Source organism: Manacus vitellinus, unplaced genomic scaffold (genome assembly GCF_001715985.3).
Source record: "Manacus vitellinus isolate BGI_N305 unplaced genomic scaffold, ASM171598v3 scaffold_15_pilon, whole genome shotgun sequence".
NCBI lineage: Eukaryota > Metazoa > Chordata > Aves > Passeriformes > Pipridae > Manacus > Manacus vitellinus.
The window spans coordinates 5,554,134-5,576,742 of NW_021939122.1; the positions used below are offsets into that span (position 1 = coordinate 5,554,134).

Here is a 22,609-nt window from a genome sequence, read left to right on the forward strand (position 1 = left end):
TTGCACTTATGAAATCCAGACAGAGGGATCATTAACTTTATTTTTAGGTTTGGCTGAATAATCATGAGGTTTGAAGATTTGCCTTTTGTTTCACTTGTTTTAGGAGGGCCTGTGCTGACATAGCTGGGATCAAAAGCACACCAATTATCAGAAGCAACACCTCTGTCACTTTCGGAGATGTACTTCTGTGACCAGCTGATGAGCAGGAGCATTTAGTTTACTTTTTCCCACAGCTCAGAGCAGCCACACATCAAATTGGTTGGGCTGGTCATACACCTCCAGGGGGAAGAACACAGCTGCTGGAAGAGCCTCGACCTTCCTCTGGAGTAACCCTCTTCTCCCTCCCTCGATTCTACGCTCTCCCCCGTGCTTCAGTTTGCAGTGCACTGGCTCTGGTCTTCCCACCCAAAGGCAGCAGTAGCTGCAGCTGGAAACCAAAGTGTGGGCCTATTTTGCCAAGGAATTCAGCATGCCAGCTGCAAGGGTCCGATGGTGCCAGCAAACGTGAGCTGGACCAGGGATACCTGTGTGCTGCAGGTGGCAAAGTTGCCACAAACAAGGCCATCCCCTCTGCCCGCTCGCTCGTGCATGGAGCAGGCTGGTGACATGCGGACATGGCCTTATTCACCACTCTGATTGGATGTTTAAAGGCGTTCGGGTGAGCAGGGAAGCTGCTATCAATTAAAGTGAGATTTGGTCAGGGGATTTCCCCCTTCGCCTTTCACTTCCCTCCAGCTGCAAAAGGGGTGGGGAGAGCACAGATGCGCTCTCTCATAAGGAAAATTCCCCTCACTGAGGTTGACGAACCCGCCTGACAGGAGAGTGGCTCCCAGTATTACGTGTTGTGCTGCATGTGTATCCACCAGCCGCAAGGCCCTGGCAAGGGGCCCCGGCATGAATTAACCTGCAGTAACCCCGGGCGCAGGGGCAGCCTTGGCGGGGTGTGCCTGCCTGGCCTGTGCTGGAGTATGAAAGCCATTATAATCCACTCATTCATGGTGCTTAAAGAGCCAGAGTTTTTTTTCCTGCTTCTCCTGGAAGGGAGGAGGGTTTGGAAACAGTAATGCACAGCATTCCCCATTCTGATGGACATTGTGTGCTTTACCAAGCCCAGCCCACCGTGTCATCAGTAGTCCAGCAAGTTTTAAAGTAACATTTATCATTTTTATTATGAACAAATAAAATTTCAGATCAGCACAACCAGATGTCTGTTTCCATATTAGTAGAAATTATTTCAAAAATTTTTTTTTCTTTTCCAGTACACAAAACAGAGATACTACTATGCAGAAATCCCTAAGCTGTGAAAAATCGTATCCTACTCACATTTCAACAGTGACAGAGCTTAGACAATGTGCAGATTCAACTTTCCAATCCTTCCCTGATCATCCAACACTTGGACATCTGCTCTTCACAATACCAGCGGGGCTGGGAATGGTTTTGGAAAACAAACCAGTCCATGCTTCTGCCAGCAGTGGTGTGTGTGGTACTTCCTCTGCTTGGCTGATCAGCAGCGAGCCTCACCACACCTCTGGGAGGCAGGGCATAACTCCCTGTTACAGATAGGTAAACTGAGGCACAGAGAGTTTTTAAGTGACTTTGTCCCAAATCACGCAGTGAATGAGTTGCTAAACTGGAAACAGGTCCCAGATACTTTAGCTGTGAGGTCCCACTGCTGCATTCTCTGCTTCCACCTTTCACAGACTCATTTAAGCTAAACATACAGACGATGCGTCCAGGATACAAACATGCCACCAAAAATATATATATATATTTATAGGTGTGTATATATATATATATATATATATATCAAACAAAATTCTAATTGAAGTGTTGTATCTGTTTCTTAATCTAACAAAAATTCTAACTCAAATACATTCAAAAAATCACCTGCACCCACAGTTCAATGTAGGCAATTAAATAATTAAGAAACCCCTCAAATGTTTGTAATTCAGGAAAAAAAATATGGCAAATAGCTGTCAATACTTCTATGTATATTAAAGAAAGATTTAAGGCACCCAGAGATATTTGCCAATCTACCTTTAAAGTGACTGGACAAACACCAGGACTGTTTGGTTACTGCTCCTCAATTTCCACTCTAATTCCAGAATCTGGACCCAAATCAGCACTTGAAATTTGAAAGGAACCCTTGATGTCAAGCCCTGCTTCTCTGCTGAGAGGATGTGAAATATTGCAGTATTTCACAGCATGCATCTCTACTGTAGGGTATATCACTCTACACCTTAAGGGCACCAGGAGCAAGGAAGTCATTCTCCCCTTCTCCCCTCCCCACACCCCTTTCAAATTATTGACTGTAGGAAATTCATCCTCTCTAGGGACTTCCACGAGTTCAGAGGGGTTTAGTCTAGAGTGAAGTTAGCCCGCAATTACAGAGCTAACACTGTTTCTCTCTTTTTGGAAGGTTTTTTCTTTTTTTTTTTTTAATGGTAGGATACAGCTCTAACCACAACCTCCTTTGCCCCAGCTAGCACCCAGGCAGTCAAGAGCCTCGGAGCAGTAAGGACACTGTTTCCTGAAACCAGGAGCTGAAGGACTCTCTGCTCCGTTTCTCCTTGTTCCTCTTGGCTAAAGTCCACATCAGTCCAGATGGCTCAAAACCTTGAAGGGTCCCATTGCTGAGCAATAACAAGGTCATGGTGGTGGCAGGGAGGGGAAGGTAAGAAGAAGGACTTATTCTCTGAGTAACAAGTGTGTTCTTGTTAAGGGGAACATCACAGAGCTGTCCTGGCTCCTGGTGAGTTTCACAGCAGTAGAAGGAAGCAAAGCTGCAGAGATTCGCTCCCATGAAGCGTCCCTGGCTGCTACGTGGCAGAGCTGAGGCGAGGAAGTTGGCATCCACTCCATCTCTGCCCTCCCTGGCCTGCCTGAATAAGGGAGATGCTGCAAACCCCACTCCAATACCACTTCATTCTGGCTACCTCTTGTGCTTTCCTCCAGCTCCGATTGATGCATTTAGGCAACAAAAACAATACTATTGCTACAACTACTACTACTAATAAAAATTAATAACAGGGAGAGTTAAGGGGGGAAAAAAGCACATTCAGCCCAGTGAGGGGCTTGAGGCCATGACATCCAGAACCTAACTGACCGCCTGAACTCAAGCTGGTCTCTGAAACTTGCAGGAAACAACACCCGCATGGACTTTTTTCCCCAGCACACGCTGCGTGCCCACATCGGCTCAGTGATGTAACTGACCTTTCTACAGGCTCAGCCGCCCTCACTGCCTGTCTCGCTGGCGAGGGAGCAAAGTGCCAAGGTGGCTCGCCAAGGGGGCTGGGAGGCAAGATAAGGAATTAACAAGGAACTGTTTTTGCCTCTCCTTCCCACTCCCTCTGAGCAGCAGGGAATGGCAAACCAACACAGTGGACCCTGGGCTGGAAAGGCCAGAGGTAGCTCACACTGGCAACTTGAGCCTCCTGTGCCACCTGGCCCCACATTGGTGTTTCTCAGGCACTTGTTGAGTGGAGCCCCCGAGGATGAAAAGACCTGTTCCTGTGGACACCCTCACTCCTCCCTGCACTTGCAGGTGCTCCCTTGTCCTGTCCCTGTGCCCAGCACAGGATGTGGATCTGCAGGGCAGGCATGCACATCTGCCTGGCACCCAGCAGGGACCCTGTTCCTCCAACACACAAAGCAGCTTAACTCAAGAGGTTTACATCCTTCTCCCCCTCTCCATTTTGGCAAAGTCCTATTTGCCAGCAAAAATCTCAGCAGTAGAGGTGAACAAAACCACTCCAGGCTGGTGCCACCCCTTGGCAGCCAGTGGCACACCCCTCCATCTGCCCTCCTCTTCACTGCGGCTCTCCAAAAAGGCCATGGAGCCCAGAGCCATGCTCTTCCTTCAGACCCTCGTGGCACAGGACACAGTGGGTAGTGCAGGGAGGGAGGCTGTGACACCAGAGGGAGTAGGAATTAAGGCCACCAGCTCTCCCTCTCCAGTGCCCACTGCTGCTACCACATCCCCCACCGCTAGTGAATCTGGCTGGAGCTCTGAAAGAGTTTGGGCACTGTTCTCTCCCCATCCAAAGGGGCTATGTGGTGGGGAGCAGGAGAGAACACTTCCAAAGAGACGTATTGGAAAGAGACAACTCTCTTTCTGATGGCAAGAGAGGGGGATGGGGCTGCTTTTCCCAAGGAGCCATGTTTAGCCATGTCACGTCAGTCAGCAGCCCTTGAGAAAGGAGGAGGGACAGAGGCAGGAATTTTGGGGGGAAGGTGGTGGGGAGAGGGTCACTGACTTTGGCTCTACTCTTCATCTGGCTGGTACAGGCTTCCCTTGACTAAATGGCACATAGCCAGCTGCAATGGGCCTCCCCAGGCCACTTCCTACCAGCTTCTCTGCCAGGGAGAGACTGGGACAATGTAAAGCAGGTTAGAGGGGCTGGAGAGAAGAAACAGAAAGGAAAAGGAGGGAAGGGAAGGGGTAGCCTGGCGTTATAAAGGCAGAGTCCTAGATCTTAAATACATCATGTAAAATACAGTGTGGGAGGGGGGCGTTAAAACTCATTATCTTAAGCAAACTGGTAGCATTATTCAGTAGTTAGTAAACAGAACATTAAACCTTTGTCCAGCGTGTTTGGAGGGGTCAGGAAGGGAGAAAAGGAGAAAAAAGGAGGAAGGAGAGGTGTGGATGTGTGTGTGTGAAAGGGAGCAGGAACTCAGCCACTCTTGTGACTCCCATCTCCAGTCCGCATTTTCCGAGCCAGAATGACCTCCTTGGAGACCTTCTTGCGATCGCTGGCCAGCCCCAGGAGGCACATGAGGTCGATGAAGGCTGTGGTTAAGTTGAATCGCCAGCCAAACTCACTAGTGGAGTAGTCGTAGGGGAAGGTGTGGTGGTAGTTGTGGAAGCCTTCTCCTGAAAAACACGACCAGGGAGAGGATGTTGCAAAGCTCTAGGTGATGAACCCTTTATCTTGGCCCAAAGCACCACATTCCTGTAACAGGCTGTGGATTGAGTCCAGGCTCCTCTCTCCTCTCAGCCCAATTTTACCGTTCTACAATCTACCCCGTCTCATCTGGGCATGATCCAGCATGCCAGGTCTGTCCCAAATGAGGCAATGACAGTCATAAAGAATTTTTGGTACTTTTGGGAAAAACAAGTCTGTGGCAAGGAACTGAGAAAGGTCTGGCTCCCCGACTGCACCAAAACACCAGAAGAATCCTAGTGGCTTCTTCTCTGCCACCATGAGAAATCTTCTAGAATTGGTTTAGAATTTACCAGCTAGACCAGCAGCAAGTCCCCAACAAAACAGGCCAATCAATACTCCTCTGACACTGGCAGTCCTAATGCCAAATCCAAAGGGCATTTCCAGATGAGAAAAATGCAGACCTGCTTCTACTAAGCAAATCTACCCCAGTCAGCCACCACCTGCTCCGGACACTGTCAACACTGGCTTCAGCACTCACCCTGTCAAAGATATTGCCTTGGCTCCTGCTCCTACCCCCTGACTCTCTGCAGTTCAAATCCCTCCCTACTATAAGTCCATGAGCAGATCCTTCAGTGGTAGAAAACAGTGAAGCCCCAGTGACATACAATGATGCAAACCAGCTGAGGATTTGGGCTTGTGAGAATAGATAAGGGCAACTGCTGATCCTGGGATGTACTTTCCTAGGTCTTCAAAACTTCAGGAACACATGAGAGCATCTAGCTTGTCTCATCCTCAAGTAGTCCTGAAATCACCACGTACCCTGAGAACATGTAAAAATGTGCTTCTGCTGGTTCTCAAGTTGACAAACCTCAGATAGATGTCCAGTGACTGCAGCACACATTTTTCAGTCTGGTGAATGTGGCAGAAAGACCTTGGAGCAGGCTAAATAAAATATTGGCATTCAGATAAGAAGGTGCTAACTGTAGCAGAGTCCTTTCCTGCCTGGAAAGAGTCTGGTGGGAGCTGATAACCCCACTGCCCTTATGTACTCACTGGCCAGCTTGGGAAACACATCCAGATGCAGAGGCTGGAAGGGGAAATGGAGACACCTGGATTCACAGAAATTCCTAGAAGCAGTTGCAGCCCCAAGGGGCAGTCCCTGCTCTACAGTCCACCCACAGCAAAAGACAGAGATGCTGAACGTACCTAGGGCCCCCAAGCTGACCAGGGGGTTCTCCCGTGGGTTGATGTTCTGATCATACGGCCGGTTGCCGAACATGTGAGCAGCACTGTTCACTAGCCAAGTGGCATTGAGCCCTATGGTGTAGCGCAGGATGGCTGGAATGAAGAAGCTGATGACGATGGATTCATCCCAGAAGTACCAGGGCACTACAGTAGGCAGCGTGAAACACAGCAACACCACTGAGGGCTTGTAGTATCTGGAAAGGAAGGGACCAGGAGGAAGGTGTTCAGTGGCAGAGACAGGACAGGAAGGGCTGATTCAGTCCTCCATTTGGAGGATTCATGGTCAGCTATATAGGGAAAATCAAATGCAGAAATGCCTCGCTCCTGAGCCTTGTATCTTTTGCCCTGGATGCACAGAAGCCATGCCTGGAGACTCCCAAGTCCTAACATCAGGCAAAAAACTCAAAATAAATCCTGCTCTCCCCACACATGAACAAAACAATGTTCCCATCACCATAACTCTGGACACCAGCTGCTGCTTTTGGCCTCATCTTTCATTTGCTTCTCAGCTAAGTTGTCCCCATAAAGGCAACCCCAGAATACCCGACCTTCCACAGTCCCACAGAAGGTCCATTCTCTGGTTCTGGCCCAGTGCTGAAACTCCTCTTGCAGACTTGGCTCTGCCTATCAATACACCCCACCAACAAGGTACAAGCAAAGGGCACTTGCACCATCAAACAGATGAGGATGTGGGCTCTCTCATACTAGAAGGACAAGAGTAGAGAAAGCTCAACCACTCTGATGATTCACAAGAAAAATCAGTCTGGAACTGAACTAGGAACCTCCTGATTTAAGCTGGTTACTATATGGGTTCAGTCTTCCATCCCTGCAGCCCTGGTGATAGGCTTGCCTCCTAGACAGCTGAGAGACACTCCATCCAAGAGGCACCAGTGAATCAATACTCTCCTTCCTGATTACTGTCCCTCTCACATCTTCATTTTCAACCCTTCTTTCACCACACTGTTTCCAGAAGACTGACAGAAGAGGGGCACAGACATGGCCTGGAAGGTGTACAACACCATCACTAAGGATGGCTTTAGAGGCACCCACGTGTGGGCTCTGGGCCAGCCAAAGCAGCAGCTGGCCTGTGGGGCAAGCAAGAGTGGATGTGCTTCACAGTGGGAAGCTCAGCCCACTGCTGGCAAGATGCTACAGGGTAGGCAGAGAGAGGGGTGTGGGAGGGCTAGTGGTAGCACTAGCTTCTAAATACTTCCTATAGGACAGGCACAGCTCATTTCTCACAGTTCATCCCACAGCAAAGCCTTGGGCATCCCGAAGAGTCACATTTCTCACATGATGCCTTCAATCCCCTCATGATTTATCAAAGGCATTTGGGGTCACCAGCCAATTTGCAGGGTCCATCCCACATGGCTCCGCACTCGGGCTGGCCCCACCGCTCACCTGCGCTGGAACATCACCACTTTGTCGGCCTTTATGTCGCTGAGGTCCAGCTTCTGGCCCTTCTCGATGACGTCCGGGTGCTTGCGCACCAGCAGCCACCCAATGTGGGAGAAGAAGAAGCCCCGCATGGCATTGTGTGGGTCCGCATCCGTCTCGGAGAACTTGTGATGGACGCGGTGGTCTCGGACCCACTCATAGATGTCATTCTGCAAGGCAACAGGAGTGAAAACTTAGGGCCAGGGTTGGAGATGTTCCCTTCAACTTACAAAAAGGCCTAAAACATTTAGATGCCTAAATCCTATTGACCTGAACTCAGTCATGTGGAGTTCAGTTCGTCATGACCAAACTCAGTCAAGACCATAACATCAGTCATATTGTCTTTTGTTAGGGTTTGGGGTTTCTAGCCTTTAAAACAAAGGTTGGGTCTTCTTTGTTCCACCACTCCAACTTTCTCTGAAGCCCTGGTGCTTTGATGGGCTGTCTCATCTCTGCTTTTCAATTGGCTACTTCAGACTTTGGTTTGCACATCACCCACAGCATCACCAGCTCTGATTGATTCCCCACCCCTGCAGCAGCCAGCCCTCATTGGATGGTCAGTGTTCCTCCCTCACATGCTCAGCTCCTGTTGTCTCTTGTCCTTATCCCTATACAGTGCCAGCTGGAACTGATTGACCTGCCCCTTCCCTTCACCTGACATTTTCCATAGGTCATCCTGCCTTGCTTTGCCTGAGATTGCCAAATCAGATGTTTAACTTGGGGATTCTGCCTCTAGTTGGGTTTTCTACCCGCAAGACCTGGCAGCTGCAGCACAGCAAAAGGGGGGCGAGGGTTTTTTTAACCTTTTTTTTTTTTATATTGGAAATCAAACAGTCTTAACATTAAGGCCCCTCTTTAGAAAGAGAACAAACACACCATTTCAATGGCATTTCTCAAAAATACCTCTCTTCAGCCCTATAACTGTTCCATTTAAGCAGCAAAATCAATACAGTTTGGAAAACGTCAACACTGTTATCATTTGTATTAAGAAATTGTTTTGGCCAGTTTTAAGAATAGATTTTAGTAAGCCCGTGATCATTCCTTTGTATCAAGATTTAGAGGAGCTTAAAGCCATGTGTTACACCATCCTAGAAAACATGAAACAGAGATACAAGCATGCCTCTATTACCTGTATTACACAAGAGATTCCTTAATCTCCTGAGTACATAGGACTTTTCCTGAAAACACTTTGAAGGTAAGGAAATGGCATAACCATCCCTATTTCTTGCTTCGAAAGACTAAGGGACTTGTCCACACAGGGAGCCGGTAGCAGAAACACAACTCCTCAAATCCCCCTCAAATGTTGTAATCACCCCTCCTTCAACTGAGATAAAATGATTTACCTGCAGGCCATGCAAGAAAGCAGTGATAGACATGGGCCAGGATTAAACTCTCACTTGTTTCCAAATACTGGGAACTACTGTCTTCTTTCCAGCCAAATCCACCTCTAAGTATCACCAGCCCTCACTGGTGTTAGCCAGAGCTTGGTCATTCAGTGTTCCCCCAGAAGAGGGTCGCCCAGCTGCCCTCCTTATCTAATAAGCAGACAAACTCAACTAATACCTATGCTGGAAGTGTTTCACCTGTGACGAAAAAGTCTCTTTCACATTCCAGACCCTACAGAGCATCATATAACATGAGAAAGCCCAGCCTGAAAATTGACAGACAACTTGGGTTTGCACATACGGGAAGGTTTTCCCCATCTTGCTGGAGGCAGGAGGCACAAATTTGGAAAGAGATCATGTACCACAGCTGGAGCACAGTTTCACCTCATCCACCACAAATCAGGAGTCTCAAAGCTGAAAAACCAGTATGTTGACCCAAACTCTGGCACATTAACTTTTCTACAGATCTTATTTTGGGATCACCTCTAACTGCAACCTGATCGAAAATTATGACTTTCTGAGAACAGCAAGCAAAGCCAAGGAGAATGCCTTCTTCCTTGGGAGTTTCCAGCTACAGGCTATAACCAGGAGAGCTTTTGCTGTGCAGCTGCCAGGTCTTGTGGGTAGAAAACCCAACTAGAGGCAGAATCCCCAAAATCTCTGAAATTACAAGCCACAGGTCTCTGAGCAGCCAACAGGTCTGGAGGACCTAAGATAAGATAGTCTATAGAGTTCCCTGACCTAAAAAGTTACTGATCTTCTCTTCTGCCACTAATAGGAGTGAGATAAATTCAACATAAACCTTCTCTTGATCTCATTGAAAGTAACTATTAAAAAAAAAAATCCATGGGGAACGGTACTGAATTTTCAATAAAACTTTGGATTAGGTCCTATTGAAGCTGAAATATTTGTCTGTCTCTCATCTTTGTCTATTCCTATCCCCTACAGCAATAGCTCAGCAAATTCTTTCCCCCTCTGCCCTATAACCCTGTGAAAGATGGTCTTTGTACAGGACTAGCCAATACACAGCAACCCATCCCATTGCCTTGCTGAGTGCTGGACCACTAGCTGGAATGAGCAGCTTGGTCCTTCCTCTTCCGCATGAAAGACTCTGGTTTGATACTAACAGAGAAGAAGAAACTCAGTGGTGTTTTAGGAAGTTTTTCAAGGTAAAAAAAAACCATCCCCACCCTGTTCTGATTACATGTAATGAAGTTATATCCTCTGGAGTATTACTTAAGGGCAGAGCATTTATACTTTTCCGTTCACCTTCTTCTAGCAGAAAGTGCTGCATTCTGCCACCCTCCCAAGTACTTCCCACAGACAATCAAGCCTGTATGAAGTCCTTTCAGTACAGTTGGAGGATGGAATGTTGTTAGGGCTGCCTCACAGCTACAAACCTGAGAGACCACCAGGATTTTCTCTGCCATGCCAATCTGGGTTTTCACTCTGACTTCTACGGATTTCCAGTTTTGTTTGCTTTGTGGACTGTGAAGTGCCCTCACAGTGGTTAAGCAATATCCTCAGGTTATTGCTCTCTGATAGGCAAGGCAATATGCCAAGGTGCTTAACAGCTGCCTGCAGTCACTTGTGCCACTCTGAATGGGCCCAACCCTTCTCTCCTTAAAATATCGCTGACCTGGGACAACTCTCTGGAAGCCAGTGGTGTGACTTATAACATGATTATTCCTAAATATTACTCTTCTGAATCAGAGGAACATCCCCCTAAACTGCATAATCTCAACAAGTTCTTGGTCTTCATGCAGCACTAAATTTTACAGCCTGGCTCTCGGGGCTTTGCAGATGTTTTCCCCCTTTTCAGCCACACATCAAGAGGAGAGTGACGCAACACCAGGAGAACACTTGGTGCAAGCACAGGGAGACCACACCTCGAGGGAAAGGTACATTCCTGCTTTGGAGAGCTTTCCTATCCCTAGTCTTGGCCAACAGTCCTCTCCCCACTGGGTTCATCTCAGAGTCAACCTCTGACAGGACAAGGTAAAGACAATGAGACAGACTCTAGCACTGCAGCATTAGATGGAAAGGGCAGGCTTTTTCCTAACAGGAGGTAGGAGGAGAGAGGAACCTCTTAATCATACTGTGTCCCATATCTGAGACAGAAATTCATGGGAGCACTTCCTTCTGACGACCAGTGGCACACTGAGGAAGTTCTCACCTGGAAGGCCATGGAGTTTGCAATAGTCAGGAAGATCCGCAGGGGCAGTGTGGCTTTGTAGGACCGATGACTCCAGAGGCGGTGAGATCCAGCTGTGATTCCCAGAGCACTCAGCAGGAAACACAGAACGGCTAGAGAGGAAAAGAAAGTATTGGAGCAGTTAGAGCAAATCACCCTTCAGCAAAGTTTCAGACAGAGCAACACAAAGGCAGGCCCAGGCCCGTTCCTCAAAGCTGTATAAACAAGAGAGGAATTCATGGAAAGCACAGATTGGGTCTATAAAACTCAATGTGAGAATGCCCAAGCTAACACAGATATCCTAAACAGTGTGGGACAAATCACTTCACCTCTTCATCTCTGACATGCAAGGAGGCTCCCCCTTAGAAGCCTTGACACAAGGGTTGGTTCTTCAGCAGAGTGCCATCTGTCAGGGTGCAGGATAGTCAAAATTGTATAAAGTAGCTGCTTCCATAAAGCCCTGTGGTAAAAATGCTGCAGTCTACGAGGGAATAACTTCCCCTTTCCTCTCACCCTAATCCAGGCTCTTGTTTTCCTGTCTCAGTAAATCTCTTTTACATTATTTTCACCTAGAAATGGTAGATGATCTTACCATTCTTCAGGGGGATAGCTCAAGCCCAGGTTTAGGTTTCTCTTCTACTCCCTTTCTGAGCAAAAGCTGGCTAGGAAAAGATCTAACCTAGCATCCCAGTAAAACCTGGGCTTCACCTTCCGCTCCACCACTGGCTTAAAATCTGCCCAGAGGCTCCCATTCCCAGGGCCTTTTTAATTCCCCCCCTCAAGTCCTGGAGCTTTTACAGAAGGAAACTCCAAGGCCAACAACTCATTGCAAATCGTGCCTGTGGCAGAGGCAGACATTGCCGGGCTCAGCTGAGCTTTGAGACTGCTTCATGTGTTCCCTCTCCACACAGGGCAGAAGGAATTCCTTGCCTCTCTGGCAGCTAGTAAAAAACCACAGCCCTCTCCCAATATGTCGTGTGTTCATATCTGCCCTGATCTGTGTGTTCCTGCTTGTCCTCCTGGAACCTCCAACATCTGATCCTAGAACTAAAATGGAGAAAAGGCCACTAGGAAGCTAGGGTAAGAAGAAAATTGGTTCTGAAAATTGACTCTTCCTCTAGGAAGGAAGGGTCAGGAAGTCTGGCAGAAAGAGAGCAATCAACAGGCAGTTTGCCCTGCAGGCTCAGACACAAAGAAGGAAGGGTGAGCATCTGTGAATAGGTTAATTGATCCACCTTCAGTCCCCTGTGGGAAGAGATGCCTTCTTACCAGTTCCCCAGGGGAAACTCTTTCCTTGGTATAAACCTGCAGATTTCAGCCAGTTGCGTCAATCATGAAAAGAGTTCCTTATTCTTACACGAAAGCCCATGGATAGGAATTGCTGGTATGCTTGACAATACCATTCAGTCCTACCAAATGGCTCTAATCAAGCTTATTTTGAACCGGAAAACTAGATACTCTGCCAGAAACTTGTCTGGAATCAGAGATCTGAGACATGTGCAAGGCTCTGCCCTGTTCTTTCCTTCAAAGTAATCCAGGCTATTTCCTATCATCTCCTGCTCCCTCTTCCTTCTGTCACCTCCTTTTTGTTTTTCTACATTCCCAGCCTAATCTCTCATCCCCTAAAAGCCTGCCTCAGCTGATTTAACTTCCTCTTCTGTCCCCTAAAACTTGCCCAAACCCTTTTCACTTCCATCCTGCTGCACCACCTTCCCCTGCACCACCTTTCCTGTCTGCTAATCTGACCGTGACTCCCCATCTTCATCTTCTCCCATGGTTTCCCTGCCTGCAGTGCAAGCCTTGAACCAGCAGCCCTCTGCCTCATGTCTCCCAGCACCTCTGCAGTCTCTCAGAAGAGCCAAGCAGTCACTGGTCATAGATGATTTACAGGGTATGAAGAGGGATTAAAATGCATGCAAATGCAGAAGGATCCAGCCTTTGCAAGACACAACAGAGCTGAGCAAAGCTCACAAAGTTGTCCAAACCTGGAAGGGGAAAAGGGAAGGATGCTGAAACAGGGCATCTGGTTCAGGTCTCCCTTTGGCCTTGCTCATAAGACCTTGAAGGTCTTACCCAGTTCCAGGATGCTGACTTGAAAGTTATGAACCAAATCATGGCCAGTTACCTGTTAATTTTATTTAAGACTCATTGTAAATCAGTCCCTATCACCACAGATAGCACCAGACATAGAGTCCACAATAAACAACATCACCTTGCAATGGATGTGTAGGGGCAGCTTGCTAGGGAAAGAGCCCATCTGTCCAGGCAAGTAGGCCCCATGGATTAGTGGTGCACTGGGGACAGAAATGCGATCTTCCATGATCTTCAATAGCACAAGAAAGTAAATGCCAGGTTAGGTGAGTAGAGGCCCTATTGATAACCCTGACTTTTCAGCTTTCCCTGCCTAGCGAACCCTCACATGCTTTCTGGGAATTTTTTTGGTAAAAGAGGCCTCTGGAAAGATGACTCTGGCTGAGGACTGTTGTATTTAAGCTTTGCAGGAAGGAAGCTCATTTGTATCTCTTTTATACAGGCAGTTCTCAGAATTTGCCTGTGGATATCCCTGCTGGGAAAAGATGACATCAGCAACAAAGATGTTATCAGCAAGCACAAGGAATCACCAAAGAGATGTGGGGACACCAGCAGACCCAAACCCCAGACAACCCAGTACTTGCTTTTGGGTAGCCTTGCCTGGAAGCTTCTGTCAAAAATTTGAAAGAGTACCCACTGCTTTCAGGTGCTCTGGTATAGGACAGTCCCAGCCTTCATCCAAAGCCCATGTACCTCAGCGGCTCATGTTGACTTCTCTTGGAGCTACGTCCCAGGTTGCTACAAAGGTCACAACTCTCTAATTATAATCCTCTGATGTCTGGCCTCTTGCCCATATACAGAAGCTGTAGTTTATCTAAGGGTCAGACACTTTCTGTGGGAAAGGAGCTGATTCTGTTTATGCATACATGGCACCAGCCCCACAGAGACCCAAACCCTACTTGGAGACAATTAGCTCCATCAGCCATCCCTAGGAGTTGTTGTGACAATAACAGGATATAGACAGTAAGATTGAAAAGCCTTGTGGAATACAGAAGAATCCAGCACCCTAATGATTCAGAGGGTTCATCCCTGCAAACAGGTACAGTGATGACTGTTGAATAGTCAGGGAATCAACATCTCACAGGGAAGAAGAAAAACTCCTCCAAGATCATCCACTAGGAATTCAATTGGAAAGATAGTAGAGAAGGTGAAATAAAGTAGCACAAATTTTCAGCACAGCTGCCCTGTGATGCTGCCCCAGACTGAAGGACTTAGGGAGTCCTTCAGCTGAGGATTCAAAGTCATCTTCCACACCGTGCTTTGAACTATACCAGATCCAAAAGATTGTCAACTCACAGGTGATATTTCCAGTGACCCATTCAATTGGAATAAAAAGAATTATGACCACTGGCAGTAATAAGCACTCAGTGCTACAAAAATTAAACACAAAACATTCCAGATTCAGTCATGTCTATGACTCACTAGCCTTTACCTCTTTAAGGCCCAAATTCAGACCCTAGGTTATGATGGGAAGCCAGGAATGTGCTAAAAGTATTGTCACTTGCAGTCAACACCAATGATGTTTACATGAAGAGGTGTTCCTGCAAAAGCAGGTGTCCTTGGGCTCCTTGCTGTTCAGTTCCTGCTAGGCAGGTGAGTCCTGCTATCCTCAGGAGGAAGATGCCAGGAGCAATGAAACATGCAGGCTGTGTAAGGGGAACAGTGTTTAAGAGGAGCAGTAGGAGCTGCTGTCACTGAAACCTAACTTCCCTGCCACACTTGGAGGAGAACCACGCCACCTGCTAGTTAAGCCTTGGAGAGAACGCTAAGCGGAAAGGTGTTGCCAGCAGTAGTCTTGATGGGAAAGTATCAAAAAAACTGTAAACACTTTCCTGGACACATTCCTGGGGGTAGTATTGGCTGAGATTTTCAGGGTGTCAGAATTGCCCAAGTTACCCAGCAAGATTCACCTTGGTCCAAAGATGATACAGCAGCAACAAAAAATGGTATCAACCCATGTTTCTAGCACTGCTGGCACTTCAGAGAACTGAGGGGTTGGCAGAGCACCATGTCGAGAGGAACCATCACTGTTTTACAGACCCTGTTTGCCAGGCCAACAGGGGTTAAAACAAATGTTGTCAGTCTGCTGCACCCAAGGGCTAAGAAGACTACCAACAAACCACATTTCCAAGGCAGGATCTGAGCAATTAGAGAAGAAACTGTCAATCACCTTTGCATCCTGCCCTTTCAGACCCGGTCTCTTTGCCATTTGGTAAATGATGTAAAATCTGCCCATGATCCTTGAAAAGACTGCACAAGACTTTAACAAGTGCAGTGAAGAAGGCAATATATAAAAGGGAACCTAGCTAGAAAGCCAGTGCTGAAAAAGCTCAGAAAGCTCTTGATATGGTGAGCTCTCACCTGATCAACAACCCGAGCTCGTTCTGGGAAGCTCTGTACCAGAAAGAGATCAGGGGATACAATGCACACAGCAACGCAGAACAGCAAACAATGATGAAGGCAGGGCTGGAGAGCTTGAGAGACAAAGAGGAATTAGCACATAGGGAAATGAAAACAAAAGAGAACAGTCACCAATATAACTGGTTTCAGAGGGACAGGAACATCAAGGAGATGGTGGCCTGGATGAAGTGGGTATAAGCAGGGGATTTCTCCTTAGAATATAGAAGGTAGATGAGCTACCAGGCACCACAGCTGCCTGTTGCATCAAACAGAGAACATCTGGGGCCATGTTAATTTTGTATTATATGTACACAGCCTAAGGAAGGAGTGATCTGAAAAACAAACAAAGAAACAAGCAAAGACCCCAGCAGCTCCAGAGCTACCACTGGTAGAGGTGCTCTGCCATGAGACCATGGTGTACTGCCAGGAGCAACATAAGTCTCTGCTGTGCTATCCTTGTGTGCAAAATGGGAACTATAGTCCCCTCCTTGCTACCAGAAGGTGCTGGGAAAATAACAGCAAGTCACTGACATGACAGCCACAGATGCCTTTTATGTGCTAAAGAAAGATATGAGCTGAGAAAAGGGCAATGCAGGGAGCAAAGAGCCTTGTGGAGAAGGTAGACCTGTAGAGGATCCCAGTTTCAGACAGCACTGGAGAAGAATGGACTATAGGGGAACCTTGACTCAGCTGCAAGGTGCCATGAAGGGTGGTCCTTTCCCAGAACAGTGGTGCAGAGGACAGGAAGCTTTGTGCAGCTACTCTAGCTTTGGTAAGGCAGGATGCACCTTCTGCCAGTCCAGAACAGTGCAGTTCCTTCAAGTCCACTGTCCTCCCATTCCCACAGCATGTCACTCCAGGAAGACACCAAGGAATCTCACAGTGCCTCACAGTGGCAGGAGATTAACTGACACTTAACATCAGAGCTGGCTGAGCAAGGAGAGCAGGAAGGACTGACATCAGATAAAAAATTAGGAAGATTCACATGAAATGCTATGGGATGCCATACAGACATCCCAAAAAGGCATGTGGTTGCCTCAGAGGCCATTTTGGGGTAGGCTGAGACTTAGCAGAATGCAAAACAGCATTAACCTTCTGGATGAAGATGCTCAAGCCCACTTAAGTGACCCAAGGGAACTCAAGGGACAAGAGTTAGATGGATTTGGAAATCATAGCGCATCTCAGCAGCTTGAAATGAAACCAGTAAACTCACTTTTTCCTTCCTGCTTGCCCCAATGCTCCAATGCCCTGAGTGTATTTGACTGGGGTTGGAAGACCAAGGCTGACAGCTCAGTGAGTGAGAGAAGCCAGCAGTTCTTGCCTAGCCTGTGGCTGAGAGTTCAGGGATGGGACACACAGAACAGGACCAAGAGCCCTGAAATGCTCCTCCAAGGTTGTTCTGAGGCTGCATGTTCAGCCCAACCCTGCCAGTCCAGGTACAAATGCAGCCTGTCAGGTTTTCACAAGGGAAAGGCCCAGCATTTTCACAATGCCCCCCTGAAAGGCCATGCTGGCTGCACAGGGAACACATCAGTGCCTCTGCTTTTGCAAATGCTGTAGCCAAACTCTGACTGTGGCCCCCAGTGATGTTCATCCCCCCCAGGCCTCTGCCTGTGAGAGGCTGATAAGGTTCAGGAGGAAGAGTCAGGAAGACATCCAGGAAGCCATCTCCTTCCCTGTTCAGTTGTAATGCTCGTTGCACACAACCACAAGAGGACCCTCTTTGAGAGCATGGCAGACCAGGTGGATCACACCAGGTCCCATCCACAGCCAGGCTGGTCAGGAAGCTGCTCCCAGCTGAGCACTTTGCAGGAGTACCACTGAAAACAAAAGCCACGTCAGCAGGTCTCAAATTAGACTGTTGCTTTTCGTTTCAGGATGCTGTATTTCACAGGGAGGCAAGGGGCTGGATGCAATCTCTCAACTTCCCCACTGGGAGCTGTTTGGCTTCTGGACTCCTCCAGGGGTCCACACAAAGGCTCGTGGAAAGCGAGACTCCCCTGCAGTGTGGGCCCCAAGCCCAGATGTCTTTCAAGCAGTCAGTGGAGAAGTTTGGTTCCTACCCAGGGCAAGGTCTCTGAGAAAGTGGAGCTTTGCCTAGCTACCTTCTGCTGGGTTGTGCTTTCCACTGGAATTTGCTGCCTGGAGAGATGCTTATTTATTTTTTGAAAGTTGTCAAGCTTAGTTCCGGGATGATGGTGGCTAATCTGTGCTTTTTTAAGAATGATAACAGAACTGAGCTTCAGACTTAATTCTTGACTTTTATCTTTGGCACAATTGTATTTTTTCTCTTTCCCCTCACACACATATGACAACTCTGCAGGATTTACCCTCCCCTGGTACGGATGGGAATGGTTGTCATTTCTGGACAGCAGTCTCATGGCTAATGGTGCCCTATACCTTGCCTCCCCAGCTACCCCTTAAAGTGCTCTTGCTAGAATCTTTCTTCCTAACTTTCTGGGATTGTTATAGTATTCCATCAAACATTTTCTGTGCTTCACCCTGGAAGTGGTTGCACATTCAGGTGTGGGCTACTTCCAAGCCTAATGTCTGTGAATCAGGTCTGTTCTTTGAGAAGCCAAGACAAATCCCTGCCAAATCCTTCCCTCTCATGTACAACCTTACAAGAGAGACTAGCAAGCCCTTCCACATCTTGCTACGAAACTGGCTGAATAGCTTCTTCTAACAGAAGACCTCTGCTTCCTTCTTTCTCATCCCCAAGTCTGTGGGCCTGGAGGAAAGAAACAATGCCACCCAATGGATTTGGGGGTTGTGGATGCCAAGAAACAGATAGAGGAATGTGCTTACCCCATGCCAGTGTCTGGATCTTTGCAGATGGTATCAGCGTCAACGCGAATATGGCCCCCAGGTGCAGCAGGCTCATGAGGATGATATTCCTCCAGACGTATCGCAGGGGGGGCTTGGGGCCCTCTTTCTCCCGGTAGGTCTCATCAAAGAGATCATCTATCATGCCCCGATCTCCTGCCAAGTCCTCATGGTTGAGTAAGTTCTTCTCCACAATGGCATTCCCATTCCTGGTCGCCCGGGAGGTGACAGTGCCAACAGCAGTGGGGCTGGAAGTGGAGGAGAACTCCTTGGAGAGGTGACAGTACATATTTTCAAGAAAGGAAAAAGAGGAAACAAAACAAGAAGTTGTTGGTTACCAATGCAAGAAAGAGAGACACAAGCATCTAGGCTGGCAGTGTGAAGACATAGCTGGTAGTTTCCCTGGAAAGCTGCATTCTTCCAGCTGAGCCCTTGGCACCAAGAAGGCCCTGCTCTGGCCACAGGGGGTCATGGCCTGAGAGGACGGGGGCTTGGTCTTTCTGGGGAGAGGAGGTGAATGACAGATGGGGTGCAGAAAGTAAAGAAAAACACTTGAAAGCCAGTCTCTTTTCCACCAGTGGCTTTGGTGAGATCATTTGCAGACTGCAAGGATTTTCACTTTCTTTCAGTTTGATTAGTGGGCGTTTTCAGGTGGGTTTGTGGTCTGGGCTTGTGCATAAGCAGACAACAATAAAGGAAATCTTGTGAATGAACAAAGAGATGGGAGAGAAATATGGTCAGAAACAGTTTTATAATAAATCATTTGGCTGCTCAATATCCTGCCTCTTTGGGTCACCCCGCTAGGGATCATGAGGGGAACATCAGGAAGACCCACAGGAGGATTCCTCTGGGGTGCCTCTTTATCTTCCCTGCCTCACCTTCCAGGCTGGGACGTGGCAAGGCCTTGGAGATCAGTGGATGGAAGCAGTCAGGTGAGGTGCTTCCAGTTAGACCTATAACTCCTTATTCCATGCCTGCTGCTAAGCCTCTTATCCTCTCCCGCTTCCCACCCACAGGCAAACTGAGGCACAGGAAGACAATCCTCTGAGCCGTGGCCATCAGCATGCAGAGAGGAAGTTTTAAGCAGCAAGTTGGCTCAGCTCAGCTCCTGGCTTCCTTCTGTAACTGTGACACAACATTCCCTTTGCACACGCTTGTTTGCCCTGGCTGAGTGACAGCCTGCCGGATCAGGCATGCATGACGAAAGGAGCAGGCAGGACTGACCCTAATGAGACAGGTCACTGAACTCTGAATCACCAATTCCCATCTCCATCATGACAGCCGCATGCTTGCGGGTACTCGCAGCCCTTTGTCAGGCCTGAGCCCAGGTGCCCCACAGGGCTCAACTCTGGGGGTGCCAAGCACGTGGGATGCAAGTGGTGTGTCCCTCACACATCGCCCCCATCCCCTTGCCTCCCGGGAACCTGCCTGAAAGACACATCCCTCTGCTGCCTGCACTGCTGCCTCCAAGTGTGAAGGGGCACTAAAGGTCAGCCAGCAGGAATAGGAAAGCTGAGACTGCAGGAGGGAACATGGTCAAGCTGGGAAAGCTTTTCCAATAGAAATCTATCCTGAATTAACAGCAGATTCTCACCTAGGTACCCTGGATTTGTAGAAGACCACCATTCTGCCATAGCCTAGTTTCCCGAGGGAGGCATTAAAATCAGGCCAGGCAGCTTACGTGGCCACCCCAACTCCTCCCTTTCCCAAGGGTAGAAACTAGAGGGTTACAGACATACCTTCCGATGGGGAGGAGCTGGCAAGGCTGACAGATTCCCCACATTTGGGAAGTAAAATGATCCCTATAGAGGGAGCACTTTAAGTTTTTCCTTCTGGAATCAAAGGTTAGAAAGGAAAAAACCTGGACACAAAGTATCCTGCTGCTTTCACTGAACCCAGGCAAGCTGCTGAACTTGGGACCTGCTCCTCTGCATCCTGTCTATAGGCTGTCTCTGCCTGCTTTCCTACTTAATATTTTGAGGTATGATACTCTCAGATACTGGAGAATTTAGAGAGCCAAAAAAGAGCCATGAGAAATGGCTTCTAACCCACAGATTAGGCAAGGAAAAGTCCTGCCCATTCCAAAGTGTTAAGATATTCTCATCTGGCATTTTGGCAGAAAGGTACAATTTTCTTTCTTGGCTGCAAGATAATCTACCAAAAAGACCTAAGACTTGTCTATGCAAGAAAAATTCCCAACAGAGATTTAGTGGTATAATTAGACGGGTAACACTCCCCATATGGACATGCTGCTTCCAGAGTAAGAATGTGGGGTTGGAGCTGCATTTTTCTCATCCATGATAGCTCATGTCACTGTCAAAGTTACACAGGGGCAGAGTAGGAGGAGGGAGAGTGCAAAGAAGACAGCAGAGAGGAAAAAAATCTCTTCTTCCAGAGTTGTAGTAGCCACATGAGGAATTTTACCAGCATACCTATGCTGCTGGAATTACACTGGTATAATGAAACTGGTGATTTCTCACATGTAAACTAACCTTGAAACAGAAGGGCCATAAAGTAGCTGTGAAACAGCTCCACCGTTACAGACTTGGTGGGAGGAGCATGGGGGGACGAGGGAGGGTGAGAGGGCAGCTATTTAGGGAGAAACGGGGGAAATGAAGAGGAAAGAAAGTTTTTATCCCCTTATGGCCATAGTGGCTCCTGTGGCTCCTGCCGAGGCAAATGGAATGGAGATTGATCTGGGCTCTAGGGCTGAGAGAGGGAGGAGACCAGCTAAATCATTTTCATGAGCTCTCCCTCATTTCTGAGTGACTTTGCAGCTCTCATCTGCAGAACAGATGTGTTTCCCCATCTACACATCCCCATCTACCCCCACACCCCAGCACTGAACATGCCATAGGTAATCCTGGCACCCAGCCAGCTTATACAACCAACTGCAGCTCAAAGGCTCCACGCTGGGTACAGCATAGGGGCCCCAGGGCATTGAATCTTGGGTCCAGTATATTTGAATATGCCCAACATGACCCAAGGACAGGATTCTTTCCAGCCTCCAGGATATGACCCAAAATACATGCCAAAACCATGAAACATGGTCTGACCACACTGTCCTTGACATCCACTTTGGGAGTGGAGAGGAGTAAAGTTCTTTACATCACAGCATCCCTGGAAGGTCATGGCACCTACACAAAAGGACCAGGGGAGACCTTGCGTGCTGGCAAAAGGGAAAGAGCAGGGCTGTGATTTACCTCCACTTCTCAGCATTGGCAGAAGGGGGAAGGATAAAAAGGTGAGCACAGAAACACCAGAATCAAGGCCTTGCTTCCCCCTGGGCAAAGGGTGACTGCCGGAGGGAGCAAAAATAAAAATTAAATTCCTTAAAGATCCAACAGCTCTTTGCATCATCCTGGTGTCAGGCTGTTATTCAGATCTTCTTCTGCCAAAAATGGGCAGTCTCCCCATTGTATGCTTGCTTGGCTCAGGCAATGCAGACACAGTCATTCATTTCATCTGGGCAGCCAGCTGCTTTCACCTTGCGTCTGTCCTAGAGACGCTCCCTGCTGCAATATTGGGCTTAAAAATGCTGTGAGTGAAACCCCTTTCTTATTAAAAAGAAAATTAATTAAGAAAACAAAAAAAATTACAGTCCTATAATTACCAAAACCCCCACGACCTCTTGGCACAAAAGACTCTCTTGAGCAGCCCTTACAATCCTGCTTCGATGAGTGTTTTCAAGATAAACCTGTATTTTTTGCTCAATCTACCCGAGGGCACAGGATCCAGGGAGATAATCTCAGAGGCGGATGTCTCTGCTTCACCCGTGGGCTCCCCGTGAGGCTTGGGTGATGCCTTAAGTTAGCCCTGAACACCTTCCCCTCGCGACTGAGAAGCGATGCAGAGGGGACACACGCGCACACGTGTGCAGACGTGTGTGTGTGCACGCACGGACACGCGTGGGTGCCCTGGCCGTTCTTCCCAAGACGGCAGCAGCGCAGCGCTGCCGGAGCCGCGGAGACGAAGGAGGAAGGGGCGAAGGGAAGACAAAGCACCCGCACCCCCGGTGCCCCGCTTACCTCCTCCTGCAGCAAGTGCGCAGGCATGGGGCGGCCCTGTCCCTGCTCCTCGGCAGCGGTTCGCGAGCGCGGCTCCCCGGCGGTGGCGGCGGCGGGAGGCTGCCTCTTGTCGGC

At 48.3% G+C, this 22,609-nt stretch overlaps 1 protein-coding gene across 1 annotated transcript; it reads right to left on the reverse strand.

Annotated features, from left to right (window-relative positions):
* Window positions 1-1,142: 1,142 nt before the first annotated feature.
* On the reverse strand, window positions 1,143-22,603 carry SCD (stearoyl-CoA desaturase). Its single transcript, XM_018069102.2, has 6 exons — window positions 22,496-22,603; window positions 18,450-18,735; window positions 11,133-11,263; window positions 7,536-7,741; window positions 6,096-6,328; window positions 1,143-4,876 (listed from the first exon to the last, which is right to left on the reverse strand). Exons 1-6 carry the CDS (start codon window positions 22,520-22,522, stop codon window positions 4,677-4,679), a joined length of 1,083 nt encoding a protein of 360 aa, XP_017924591.1. The 5' UTR covers window positions 22,523-22,603; the 3' UTR covers window positions 1,143-4,676.
* Between the last annotated feature and the right edge of the window lie 6 nt (window positions 22,604-22,609).